This window comes from Crotalus tigris, unplaced genomic scaffold, assembly GCF_016545835.1.
Source record: "Crotalus tigris isolate CLP2741 ecotype Arizona unplaced genomic scaffold, ASM1654583v1 scf7180000018371.15429387391:27106975, whole genome shotgun sequence".
Classification (NCBI taxonomy): Eukaryota; Metazoa; Chordata; class Lepidosauria; order Squamata; family Viperidae; genus Crotalus; species Crotalus tigris.
Window position 1 is genome coordinate 20,292,528 of NW_024096970.1, and position 14,029 is coordinate 20,306,556.

Sequence of the window (14,029 nt, forward strand, 5' to 3'; positions counted from 1 at the left end):
GTCCCCCAAAATCTGAGTTTCAGAGTGCTCACTTGCAAACTATGGGAATGGTTTGTACAATGTTTTTAGTGTATAGTAGAGAATTTCTTGATGCCATGCAACTCCACAGGTTACATTAATGCAGACAAAGCTGCAAGCAGAAACTACCAACCCATATATTTGCAGCTAATTAATCAAGCAGGATGACAGAACCAAATTCCATAGTCTGTAAGTGGCAACACACCTTGGCTCTTTGGCAAACTTCCTGCACAAGGTAGTCCTGAGCAAAAATATTAGAGTTGAAAACTCCTAATCACTCACCAACTCTTAGTTTCAGGGCTTCTGTGTAAAGGTGAAGAATTTATTTATATTGTCCTTCTTGGTATTCTGAAGGGATAACCCAGTAACAACTAACTCAGGACTGGTATTTCATGCACTTTGTTTATTCCTTAACCCTCTGTAGTTTAACATTTCCCAGCCACACGTAGGAATTCAATTCCCGGAATTCTCAGCATAATTTGCTATGGGATTCTGGGAAGTAAATAAAAATGCTCCAATTCAGAAGACTAATCTGGGTGGTGGGAAACAATATTTATCAAGTACAACATCCTATGGCTTTCCAAATAATTAGAGACATTTGTGCAGTACTGTATATAAAGCCAATTCAATGACCAAATTCCTTCCCTAACTCATGTTTTTCTCCAGGGCACTTTAAATGCAGCGGGCATCACACCTGCTCACCTGCCCAGCCAATGGAAACAGGCTCCTCGCCAAGCCAGAGAAGAATAAAGGAAGGCAAAAGTTTGCCTCTTGCTCTTTTGCCCTGTGATCCTGCCATCGCAGGCTACAGCAACAGATGCTGAGAGCATATGCCATGAATTAATTCTGCTTTCCCTGAAACCCTCCAGCTTGAGGAATTGGCATAGTCTTTCCAAGTTATTAACATAGTCATTCCACTGATCTCTAATCTCTTTGTCTCATTTTATAAAGTGGCCTTTTCTGGGGCTTGCAGGTGGCAAGAGACTTTATTATGACAGTTGTTTAGAAAATCCCCAATGTTTTTACCGTTAATAAGCTGATTTCTTAGAGATTGATTGTAATGCATTAAGTAGCATGCACCGCATTCTCTCCATGTATTGCCATCTAGATTTAAAAGGACAATTTTAATACAGATGATTTTTGAGAATTGTGTTTAAAGAAACTTGTTTCAAAAATCTTCAGTGCAACCCAGAAAAATTACCAAAAAAAGTTGTGCTCTGTAGTTAACAGATGCAATTAGTTTCCAGAGAAATCCCTTAGAAATCAGTGTTTATTTTGCAACTCTGTCTCATCTGTGACACCTGGATACATTCCAGCATACAGCTGAGAACTTATTTACTTTCTTTGTTTCCATTTGATTATATAATAATTGTGCATAGTTCATTCTGGAACATCAAGTTATTTGAAAGAGGAAGTAATCATTCCTAGCCACCTTCCAAATGGTATAAATACAGGTAAAAGTAGGACTTAAAAGAAGTCACAAAGAGAGGGAGATCAATCGGGTAAAACAACTTTCTTTGTTCCTACTGATTTGCATAATTTGCATAATTGAAATTATGAATGTGGAACTCAGATTTTACATATTCTTTACTGAGATCACTGCTTATAATTGACATGGAGACAAAACTATAAATTTTAGGAATAAATACGGCTGGCTTTCTTACACCAAATCAAAACCATTTATCTAACTCGGGTTTGCAACTGCCAGCCCCCAAGCTTCTTCTACCCAAAAAGTCTTTATTTTTGTGCTCTCCCAAATCTCCCCTACCAAAATGTCATTTTTCAGCAGTAGCATATTTTTTCGATCTTCTGAGCTTTTAAAAAGCAAAATGGCTGACCGCAAATAAGTGTTTCTCCCAACCCACAGCGGCACTTCAGTTTCAGGAAAGTTTTTCCAACTTTGCTATGATGAATTTGTGGCTATGGTATTTATACAGCTATGTTTAACTCTGAACCAAACAAGCATTTATGGCCTGGGATGGTGGAATGGTAGAATGTTTCTCTCTCTGTCAAAACAAAATATAATCATGTTCCTAGTCCCTTCCCTTAAACATTGCCACCTTGTAGTTAGGCAGTGTGCTAGCACCTTCCCTATGGAACACTCCTATCTCTGAAATTTGGCAGGCCCCTATCCTCCTAGCCTTCTGCACTGAAGAGCTGGCTTCCCCCACCCAGGCACTGGGACAGGATCAGGTACCTGCATAAAGCTTGATTTGGTGCCAGATCTTGAATATTCTGGGCTTCCCCAGCATTCTTTCTCTGTGTTATGGAGGCCACATCTTCAGAATAGCTCCATGGTGTCTTTTCATTAATAGTGCTAGGAATCATTCCATTTGGAAGCATCCATACACTTAAAACACAATAATTCTAAACCCAGGAAACTAAGTATCAAAACCGAACACAGTAAAAACTACTGGAATTACTGTTTTCTCCTAAGCTTTATTTCAGTGGTATAATTTTGTCAGAGGGAGTCATTTGGCGCTACTATTGTTTCAGTAACACGAAGAAAAATCCTTGATCTGCTGCAAATTACAAAGACCCTTATTAAGAGTCTCAGATATACCTCCTCCATCAAGCTCTTTCTTCTTTTCTTCATTATAGCTGATGGAAATAAAGTGAGAGAGATTAACAGAGTGACAAAATCAAGTCAAAGGAAGTTGCTGGATTCAATAGATGAATGCAACACATATGCTACACATATCATTTGTGGAGATCCTATTTAGGGTTTTCTGCTTTCCTGTTTTTCCTTGGCTCAAGTCTGTGTCCTTGAAACAATGTCTAAGAAATTGAGTAAAATAGCTCCTTTTCCTGATTCAATTTCAATTGCCCAAATATCAGAGATCTTTTGTTTTCAGACTGGAATGAAGTAAGTGTGCGCATCAGAAGGGAAAATCAACGTAGCTGGAAATATAGGCCATGTAGTCTAAGGAGATTTAGGGTCCACTGCATCAACCCAGCCCAGAGGCAAGATCCCTTCAGGTTTTAGAACACAAAATCAAATAACAGCAAGACAGAGACACAGGAAGCAACAAGAGAAAAGAACAGGTCCAAATTTGACCCTAACATCAAAGACAGAAAGCATCCTTCCCTTCTAAGTCCCACAGCTTGCAATTAAAAGTGAAATACACATATTTCAGGTACCATTGCTGCTAAATTTAGGCATCATAGTTCAAACTACAGTGGGGCAAAAAAGTATTTAGTCAGCCACCAATTGTGCAAGTTCTCCCACTTAAAAAGATGAGAGAGGCCTGTAATTGTCATCATAGGTTGACCTCAACTATGAGAGACAAAATGAGAAAGCAAATCCAGACAATCATATTGTCTGATTTGGAAAGAATTTATTTGCAAATTATGGTGGAAAATAAGTATTTGGTCACCTACAAACAAGCAAGATTTCTGGCTCTCACAGACCTGTAACTTCTTCTTTAAGAGGCTCCTCTGTCCTCCACTCATTACCTGTATTAATGGCACCTGTTTGAACTTGTTATCAGTATAAAAGACACCTGTCCACAACCTCAAACAGTCACACTCCAAACTCCACTATGGTGAAGACCAAAGAGCTGTCGAAGGACACCAGAAACAAAATTGTAGACCTGCACCAGGCTGGGAAGACTGAATCTGCAATAGGCAAGCAGCTTGGTGTGAAGAAATCAACTGTGGGAGCAATAATTAGAAAATGGAAGACATACAAGACCACTGATAATCTCCCTCGATCTGGGGCTCCACGCAAGATCTCACCCCGTGGGGTCAACATGATCACAAGAACGGTGAGCAAAAATCCCAGAACCACACGGGGGGACCTAGTGAATGACCTGCAGAGAGCTGGGACCAACGTAACAAAGGCAACCATCAGTAACACACTACGCCGCCAGGGACTCAGATCCTGCAGTGCCAGACGTGTCCCCCTGCTTAAGCCAGTACATGTCCGGGCCCGTCTGAAGTTTGCTAGAGAGCATTTGGATGATCCAGAAGAGGATTGGGAGAATGTCCTATGGTCAGATGAAACCAAAGTAGAACTGTTTGGTAGAAACACAACTCATCGTGTTGGAGGAGAGAGAATGCTGAATTGCATCCAAAGAACACCATACCTACTGTGAAGCATGGGGGTGGCAACATCATGCTCTGGGGCTGTTTCTCTGCAAAGGGACCAGGACGACTGATCCGTGTACAGGAAAGAATGAATGGGGCCATGTATCGTGAGATTTTTGGGTGCAAACCTCCTTCCATCAGCAAGGGAATTGAAGATGAAACGTGGCTGGGTCTTTCAGCATAACAATGATCCCAAACACACCGCCCGGGCAGCAAAGGAGTGGCTTCATAAGAAGCATTTCAAGGTCCTGGAGTGACCTAGCCAGTCTCCAGATCTCAACCCCATAGAAAACCTTTGGAGGGAGTTGAAAGTCCATGTTGCCCAGCGACAGCCCCAAAACATCACTGCTCTAGAGGAGATCTGCATGGAGGAATGGGCCAACATACCAGCAACAGTGTGTGCCAACCTTGTGAAGACTTACAGAAAACGTTTGACCTCTGTCATTGCCAACAAAGGATATATAACAAACTATTGAGATGAACTTTTGCTATTGACCAAATACTTATTTTCCACCATAATTTGCAAATAAATTATTTCCAAATCAGACAATGTGATTGTCTGGATTTGTTTTCTCATTTTGTCTCTCATAGTTGAGGTCTACATATGATGACAATTACAGGCCTCTCTCATCTTTTTAAGTGGGAGAACTTGCACAATTGGTGGCTGACTAAATAATTTTTTGCCCCACTGTATATGTTTCATTGAATCCCTACATGAACAGAAAAAAAATACAATGTGTATATGGTACAAAATTAAACACAACTTTCTGCTAATTTTAATACATATACATTCAAAATTTAAAAAATAGTTAATATGGCAAGTGCAGAACTTTAGACACCCATTTGGGAAGAGCTTTGGACTGAAGAAATAAATACTCTTTGCCAAGAGATACTTGGAGAAAAAAATGACAAAGCTTTTGAAGAGCACCTTAACAACAGTTAAGTATACCAGTATACCACACCAGTTCCCAATTCCCAGACTGTATACTGAAGGTGATGATGATTCTATGCAGAGATTTCATGCATGCAAGGAGATATAAGAATATTTCTGAGGGGAATTCTGCATTATTTCTGAGAGGAATTCTGCAAATGGAGCTTCAAGCGTTGAGTGCCTGCCGCTCTCACAAATGGAGCTTTGAGCACAAGCACAAGCGCCTACCACTCAGGCAAATGGAGCTGTGTGTGCGAGCACCCACCACTCACACAAATGGGCTCTGAACAGACCACGGCTTGGGGGATGAGGACCCCTGGTATAGGGTTTCCTGCCTGAGCATGGGGTTAGACTAGAAGACCTCTAAGGTCCCTTCCAACTGTTATTCTGTTAGAAATCAAATGTAAATAAGTGTATACCAAGTATGCAGTGCTTTATATTGGAAGGTGACTGCTTTTTTTTTTTCAATTTACGTATGTGTGTGCATGCATGCCTCCATGACAGTCAGTTTCTCATGTGAACTCTTGGGAAAATTAATTGCCCATCCCTGTTCTAAAGGAACTGGAAAACCTGGAAAAAAGCAACAACCACTTTGGCAATGTGAAACAAGGGGCTCCCTAGATGCTTTTGCACATTCAGACAAATCTCTTAAAAAGATACGCTCATCCCTGCTACTTCCCCTACTATTGTGGCTCAGTAGTTTGTAACATTCTGTTCCAGTTTTGAAGGAGAGTTAGATTGTTCCAATTCAAAATGAAAAAAAGTTTTTCATTTCCCTGTCTTTTACTCCTGCAATATGCTGCTTATGCACAAACATGGGTTTTGTGGTTGATGATGTTGCTGGCTCCCTTTCACTGTCCACAGCACTGCTAAGTGTACTGCAGTGTTTCTCAACCTTGACAATTTTAAGGCATGTAGACTTCAACTCCCAGAATTCCACAGCCAGCATGGCTGGCTGTGGAATTCTGGGAGTTGAAGTCCACATGCCTTAAAATTGTCAAGGTTGAGAAACACTGGCGTACTGTTAGCTTGGTGATAAGCATAGATAAATTCAGAAATTATGATCTTGGGAAAACAGTCAACCTCCAGCATGTTTTAGAAAGAGGAAACTGGTACTTCCTGTTCACTTCCAAATTCAAAAAGCTCATGTGATATATGGTGCACTTGGCTTGCTTTTTGTTTGTGGAGCCTCTTCTTTACACATTTATTATTCATGCACATTTAAACAAATCTGAATATATGTTAGAGTCACCACTTAAGTGAGGTAAGGTAATAAATCAATTTAATATCCCAGACTTGTTTATGAATAACTATAATAGCACTGAGTATAAAACATAACGTTTTAAAATGAGGCATACATGTATGTAAGGAAAAAAAAACATCTTAAAATGGGCATGTAAGTACTTGGAAAAACATTACCTACTGAAGAGAATTGAAAGTATTTCCCAGTTAATAAAAATTATAAGCAATTAAGTTGAATATCAATGAAAAACCTCTTTTGAATTCGATTAGATATATTTCTGAAACAGCTATTATTACATTGTGTAGACAAAAATAATTTCTAAAATAAAAATCATACTAAAAAGGAATGTCTCTACAACTGTGCTTTTATGCAATCAAACAATCAAAATTTAAGCGTTCTTGTTCATAATAAGGTTCTCTTCTTTTTCTGATTGCCCAGAGTCCCATTCACTTAGAAGTTCAGAGGCAACCTCTGTGTAGAGATGGTTCCAGTCCCAGATGACATCATCCTGTCAAAGAACAATAACAAATATAAAACATGTAGCAATGGGGGCAAGATGTTTCTAAATATGATGACACAGTTCAAATGGGGGAAAATACATTACAGCAAGGACCCAATCCCTAAGTGCTAATAATGGTAGAAGGATCGCTTGCTTTTGGTGGAGAAGATCAGAAGGACTTCTTAGCTGGGTTTGTCTGCAGAGATCGCATCATCCCACTCCATGGGTTAAAAGAAATTCTGCCTTAGTGGGGTTACCAGTGAAAGGTGACCTAAAGAGGTTGACTTCTGAGAGTCCTTTTGTTGGCCCAGGCTTCTTGTCCTCATGAATGTTTGGAATGTAACAGAAGAAGAACAACTTATTTTTGCTGTATCTTATTAACAGACATTATGTTTTAGGAACATGGTGAAAGAACAAGGTTTTGTAGTAACAGATATGGAAGGATGGATAGGCTGGTGACCAGTCTCTCTTCAGGTTGTAGTCTAATCAAGGAAATCCAGATGACAATCAAGGTGGACCCTTCACCCTTAAGCTTCTGCTTTTTAATGCTACACCAGTTGCTGGTAAAACATTTATTAACCAGGATTTAATTCTGAGTAAATACTTGACTTAGTGTATATTTTAAGACAAGAGAGGAAAGTTACTGTTTCTCACTTCTACCCTGTGTTCTACTGTGTGATGCAGCAGGCTAGGGTCAGAAGGTGCTGAAATGGTGGCTGTGATCTATGAGAATTCATCTCACTGACCAGAAGCTCCAACCGACAGTTTTCTAATTTTGAATATTTGCCTCAGTGTTTAGGCAGCCACAAGAATGGAGCAATAATGTTAAAATAGTCACCCCATTGCATAATAATCTGTCATTCTGAGCTAATTGTGATTATTGCTGGTGTCTCAATGCAATATTCTGAATTTCTTGCCTTGATGGATTTCAGGCCCTGTAATAGGCAGAAGGAATAATCTTAAAGAACGGGAGGAAGAGCCACTACTGGTCCAATAAAAGAAATATGAGTCAGAGCCAGAACTGTAATCTGAGAAAACACCTCAGATAAAACCATCTTTAAAGAGAGGGAACACATTCAGACTGGCAAGATTCTGTTTATTATATTTTTTATAACGAAAGTAGTGTTAGCCTGCATGACTTGGGTTCCCTAGTCTGAAAGTCTGACATCAATCTTACATCACCTCATCTCCAGTCCTATACACCATGGAGTTTATATCCTGTTCACCTGATAGTGATCTGAAAGTAAGCTTTCCAATGTCACAAAAATCACTCCCTGGCGAGTCTTAGGTTGGCATCCAACTCAGAAAACAAATGGATAGTTTTCTGAAAATGTTTGCCAATCGGGAGTCCTGTTGAATCCCTGGCTACTCTGTTGAATATCATTTCAAACCATCACTAAGCATCCTCTTCCATTTAGCAGAGCTCAATTGGCACTAGGAAGCTGGGAGCAAAGAAGCAATGAACTATAGTGATGCAGTATGAATGGAGGAATGTCTGGGTTGAATCAGATCAAACGTAGCTTGGGGCTCCTTCAGGCACAATTGTAATTCTACTTCATGGAACAAGGTGCAGTAAAAAAGGCTCCCTTCTTTCATTCCATTGCATCCGCACAAAAAAGTCCAACCATATGGCACCCCCTTCATCAAAATGCTAGGGGACGGAGAATTGAAACAGTTGGGGATTTTGTTGTGAGAATATTTTATCATTCTTTGCCTAGTTGATCAATCTCATCTCGGCTTCGACTTCAGTCTTAAGTGGGTACTACCTGCTTGCTTGATATGATGGTTCCAACCCCCAACAAAAAAGCCATAAAAGCATTAAAAGATTGTCCAGGCATGGTGATAAATCCACGCTATGATTCTAATAAGGCAAATATGATAATATATATGATAATTATTTTGAAATAGTGAGAGAATTTCTGTCTGATTTAATAATGAAGGAAGGAAGGGAATTTCTTGACATTATACTTGATAAGTATTTGAAGGTGTAAACTTCATAAAAGGGCTTAAAGAGATTTTTTATAGATGTAGATTGATGAAATTATAGAATATATTTTTAAAAACAGAACTGTATTTGTTGGATTTATATCGTTATTTTAAATATGAAAAATATGTTGTAAGAGCTACATGTGATAGGGAAAAAATTAGTCTTAATGAGTGATCTAATATTAAGGATACCTGAAATCCCAATTAGATGTTTATTGAAATGTAACTGGAATATGACAATTGTAATTAGTAAAGCTTAAAACAGGATATAGATTATCATAATTGCAAGGTGATTGAGGATTTTTGTTTGATGAACTTTATCTAAAATTGTATTAACTTTAATAAGTAATATTATTCCTTTTAGAGAGGAAATTGTTTATAATTAATTTGAGCTATATGTATATGATTTTGTTCTTGAGTGATTTGACACTCTGACCACCACACTGTGTCCTAAGCTTTTGTAAAAAATGGAAAAAAACAATAAAACTTTTATAAAAAAAAAATAAGGCGAATTCCTAAGGAAACTGAGAAGAACTGAAACAGTGGAGTGAAACAAACATTCTTGAATTGATACTGAACAGGCCTAGCAAAAAGATTCAGAATGAACTCACCTCTCGTACTTCTTGTTCTGGTGCTAACACTTTACTGAGAAGTTTGAGATCAATCTCTCCATCCTATAAAAACACATTATAATCATATCTGCTCCAAGAGCAAGCAGTAGCAACACCTGCATTTTTTCCACAATAGCAAGACAGTCCTATTCCTTCTCTGAAAAGCACATACACCTAGAATAGGAGCAAAGCAGACCAAAGGCACTAACATCTCACTCAGAAAATCCTTTCAAAAGCAATCAGAACATACAAACATTTGGAGAATTGTTTTCTTCTTGGGCGAGGCTCTCTGATAAGTACAGTAATTTCCAAAATTCAGTGTCTAGTCTTGTCTCCCAAGTTTATTAAATCTTTCAAGGTTTAATAAAATAAACCTTGAAAGACATTCTGTCGACTTCCGGTGGTTAAGGCGGTGGAGATGGCGGCTACTTTGTAGCCGTCCTCCTGAGAAGGTGTTAGATCCGCGGAGCACAGCGTTCATCAGCTGGCCCGCGGCTCGCAATCCTCTTCCCGGGCGAAGGGAAGGGGTAGAGATCGCATGAATAGAGGTAGAACCTCTTAACCTTCCCTGGATTTTTATTTTAGGGGGGTAGAAAGAGTGCTCCCTCGGAGTTCATTGCCTTCTCCGCCTCTCAGCTGTCTTTGTTTCTTCGGAAACAAAGCGAAACGCCGCTACCATCTCCGTATTTAAAGTAACCGTGAGTAATTTTAAACCGGACAGAACTGTTTAAAGGATTTTATTTATAGTTTAGCTTTATTTTTTTTTTTTTTAGTTTACTTAGTTTATTTAGTATGTGCTGATTTTTTTTTATTTTTTGAGCTTTCTTTTTTTTCTCGCGGGCGGAAAAGTGAGAGTGAAAGTAAAATGGCGTTTTGAAAGTTTTTCTTTTGAAAGACGGACTGGCTGAATTATTGCTTAATACTGTTTTCTTTTTTAAGTTTTTTTTTATCTTCTGGGAGTTTTCTAAATTGATTCTATTTTATTCTATTTTATTTTATTTTTAATCTTTTGGATTTTTTATTTTTTACTGGTATTTTTATGAAGAAAGGAAGATAAATTAAAATGGCTTCAAAACGACAACCAGCCACTACAGCTCCTAAGGTAATCTCTTCTTCTGTTACTTCTACTGGGCAACAACAACTTAAAATAATACCCCCAGTGCAGCAACCTAAAACTACTCCACCTTCACCTCCCCCATCTGGTACATCAGCACAAGACATTAAAGAAATAATGGTAAATGCTGTGTCACAGTTTAGGGAGGAAATGAAGCAATTGTTGGAACAGAATAAATCTGAAAGTAAGGAAGAAATGAAGCAAGAGATGAAGGAACTTTTAGAACAGAATAATACTATTTTGAGGGATGATATACTTTTAGCTTTATCTGGAGTGGCCTCAGTGGTTGTGAAGCTGGACTCTAGAGTGGAGGAAATTGAAGAAACAGTAGAACTTTTGGATTATAAATTCCAAGATATGGAGAAAAAAGTGGAAGCTTCACAAGATGATATTCTTATGTTCCAGTATAGACAGATGGAATATGCTTTGAGAATAAGAGGCCTGAAAGAAGATAAAACCCAAGACTTGATGGAAATGGTGATTAATGACTTGGCTGTTATTTTGAATATAGATAAAGATGAGTTACGTGGGGAAGTGGAAAGAATTTATAGAGTTAATTCTTGGATTGCAAAACAGAAGAATCTGCCTAGAGATGTGGTGATATATTTTGCTAAGAAGTCTTTGCGAAACCAGATTTTGCAAATTTTCTACAACAAAAGATTTCAGATTGCTGCCCAAGATATTATTATATTAAAGGAAATTCCACCTAAAATTTTAAGAAGCAGAAAAGATTTTGCTTTTTTAGCAAATGAACTTAAAGCAAGACTGATGCCATTTAGATGGGAGATTCCGATGGGTATTGTCCTGAGCCATGCGGGGACACGTTACAGACTTAATACAGTTGCTAAAGCTAAGGATTTTTACAAAACGGTCCTGGGTGCAGGCTCACCTCTGCCCATGATGCACAAAGTCTTGAGTGATAAAGAGATGGAACAGAAACCTGAAGGTACAGGTGTGATGACTGCTGGACAGGTGGTATGGATGTCCCAAGCAGAGGTTAAAGAACAGAGAATGACCCGTGCAGCACATAAACGCAAAGAAAAAGAACAACAGAAAAAAGAAAAAGAAATTAAAGAATCTACTCAGCAAATTGTCTCAATGCCGGTGGGAGGAGCAAGACCCAAAAGCTCTGCAACATATTCTTCAGTAGCAGAATTTGAGGGGATCTTCTCCAGGCTCAAGGCCAAGGGAGATGGCAAAGCTCCTGACCTGGAATGTTAATGGATTAAATATTCCTCAAAAGAGAAAAAAAATCTACCATTATTTAAAGCAACATAACAATGATATTATCTGTTTGCAAGAAACTCATATTACATCTAAAGACCAAAAATATTTAAACAATCCTCGTTTGGGATCTCATTTTGTATCTCCCGCCCCTGGGAAAAAAGGGGGTGTGGTAATCTATGTTAAGAAGAATTTATCTGCTATCCTGTTAGAATCAGATCCTCATGGAAGATATGTTATGCTTGAACTTGGTTTATATGGCAAGAAAATTCTTATCGTGGGGCTGTATGCACCAAACCAGCAACAGGAGCAATTCTACAGGTTGCTACATCAGAAAATAACCTTGTTGGACTATAGATCTGTGATTTTAATGGGAGACTGGAATGGTGTCTTAGATATACAAAAGGATAAAAAAGGCTCTTCTACTTTTTTTAAACAGGCTAAGCTACCTAAAGCCTTCTTTGACATGAAAGAAGATTGGGAATTGAGAGACTATTGGCGTGAACGTAACCAGGAAGAAAGGGACTTTACCTTCTTCTCAGATAGACACCAATCTTTCTCAAGAATTGATTTTTTTTTTATTACAACAGATTTATACAACAGGGTGAAGAATGTAAAAATTTTTCCTAGGACATTGTCTGATCATAGTCCAGTTTGGATGGAACTGTTTGCCGAGAAAGAAGACAGGAGATCCTGGAGGGTGAATGAGAATTTATTTAAACAAGAAAAAAATGTCCATAAACTAAAGGAATGTTTAAAGGAATATTTTGCTTTAAATATGAATAAGGGAACATCAATGTCAATGGTGTGGGATGCAAGTAAAGCTTTTATGCGTGGTATTTTGATAAAAATGAATAACTTGCATAGACAGAAACAGATTCAGAAACGTAAAGATTTAGAAGAGGAGATTAAATTAAAAGAGAAACTCCTAATTTCAAATCCTTTAGATGAAAAGGTGAAAGGAGCTATAAAACTGTTAAAAACACAATTTAACATGTTGATGGCTGATCAAGCTGCAACCAATTTACTATTTATGAAACAAAATACATTTTGTAATGCTAATAAACCAGGGAGATGGTTGGCTTATCAGTTAAGAAAGAAACAGAAACAGAGGAATATAGATAAAATAAATTATAATGGTAAATTGGTTTATCAGAAAGAATTGATTAAGAAATCTTTTTTAGAATACTACCAAAAATTATACAAGAGTACTAATATTCAAACTACAGATATAAACAATTATTTAGGTAAAGTTAATTTTCCTAAATTAACAGAAGATCAGGAAAAAGAGATTAATGGTTTAATTACTAAGGAAGAAATTGTTACAGCTATTAAACAATTGAAATTGGGCAAAGCGCCGGGTACGGATGGGTTGACATCTATTTATTATAAAACTCTAGTAGAAGAGATGACTCAACCGTTGTGTGAATTGTTTAATAATTTATTACAGGGGTTAGAGATCCCTCCATCTTGGCGTAATGCATTTATATCACTGATTCCAAAAGACAATCAAGATCTTACATTGCCTAAAAATTATAGGCCTATATCTCTTTTAAATGTGGATTATAAAATTTTTGCAAAAATTTTAGCTAATAGGTTTATGGGGATTTTGCAGCAGATTATACATAAGGATCAATCGGTTTTATAACTGGAAGGTATATGAAAAATAATGTTAGACAAATTATTAACTTATTAGAGTATTTAGAAAAGAATAACCAAGTCTCTGCAGGCTTGATATTTTTGGATGCTGAAAAAGCCTTTGACCAAGTGAACTGGCAGTTTATGTTATGTTTAATTAAGGAGATGAATTTTGGACAAAATATATTACAAGTACTATCTAATATATATCAAAAACAGACTGCTCAACTTATTGTAAATGGGGGTTTGTCAGAGGCTTTTGTAATAGAAAAAGGTACAAGACAGGGATGCCCGTTATCCCCGTTATTGTTTGTTTTAACATTGGAAATATTGTTGATTAAAATTCGGGAGTCTCAAGAAATAAAAGGAATAGAAATTAATAAAAAAGAATATAAATTAAGAGCCTTTGCAGATGACTTGGTTGTTACTTTGTCTCAACCTATTTGTTCGGTGGTAAAATTATTACAATTGATCCAACAATATGGACGTGTTTCTGGTTTTAAAATTAATAATAATAAGACCAAAATATTAGCTAAAAATATGACTAATGGTGATAAACAGGTTTTAGTTAAGTTAACAGACTTTGAAATTGTTGATAAGGTAAAATATTTGGGGGTTACATTATCTGCTTCCAATGCAAAACTGTATAAAAATAATTATGAAAAGTTGTGGACGG

General features: G+C 37.5%; 1 protein-coding gene across 1 annotated transcript in view; it reads right to left on the reverse strand.

Moving 5' to 3' along the window:
• Positions 1-6,298: 6,298 nt before the first annotated feature.
• IFT43 (intraflagellar transport 43) overlaps positions 6,299-14,029 on the reverse strand; it is a 75,269-nt gene continuing 67,538 nt past the window's right edge. Inside the window, exons 8-9 of the mRNA XM_039351683.1 lie at positions 9,378-9,440; positions 6,299-6,789 (exon numbers count right to left, since the gene is read on the reverse strand). Of these exons, the coding sequence (XP_039207617.1) occupies positions 6,670-6,789; positions 9,378-9,440 (183 nt within the window). The 3' untranslated portion in view covers positions 6,299-6,669. The remainder of the gene's footprint in view (positions 6,790-9,377; positions 9,441-14,029) is intronic.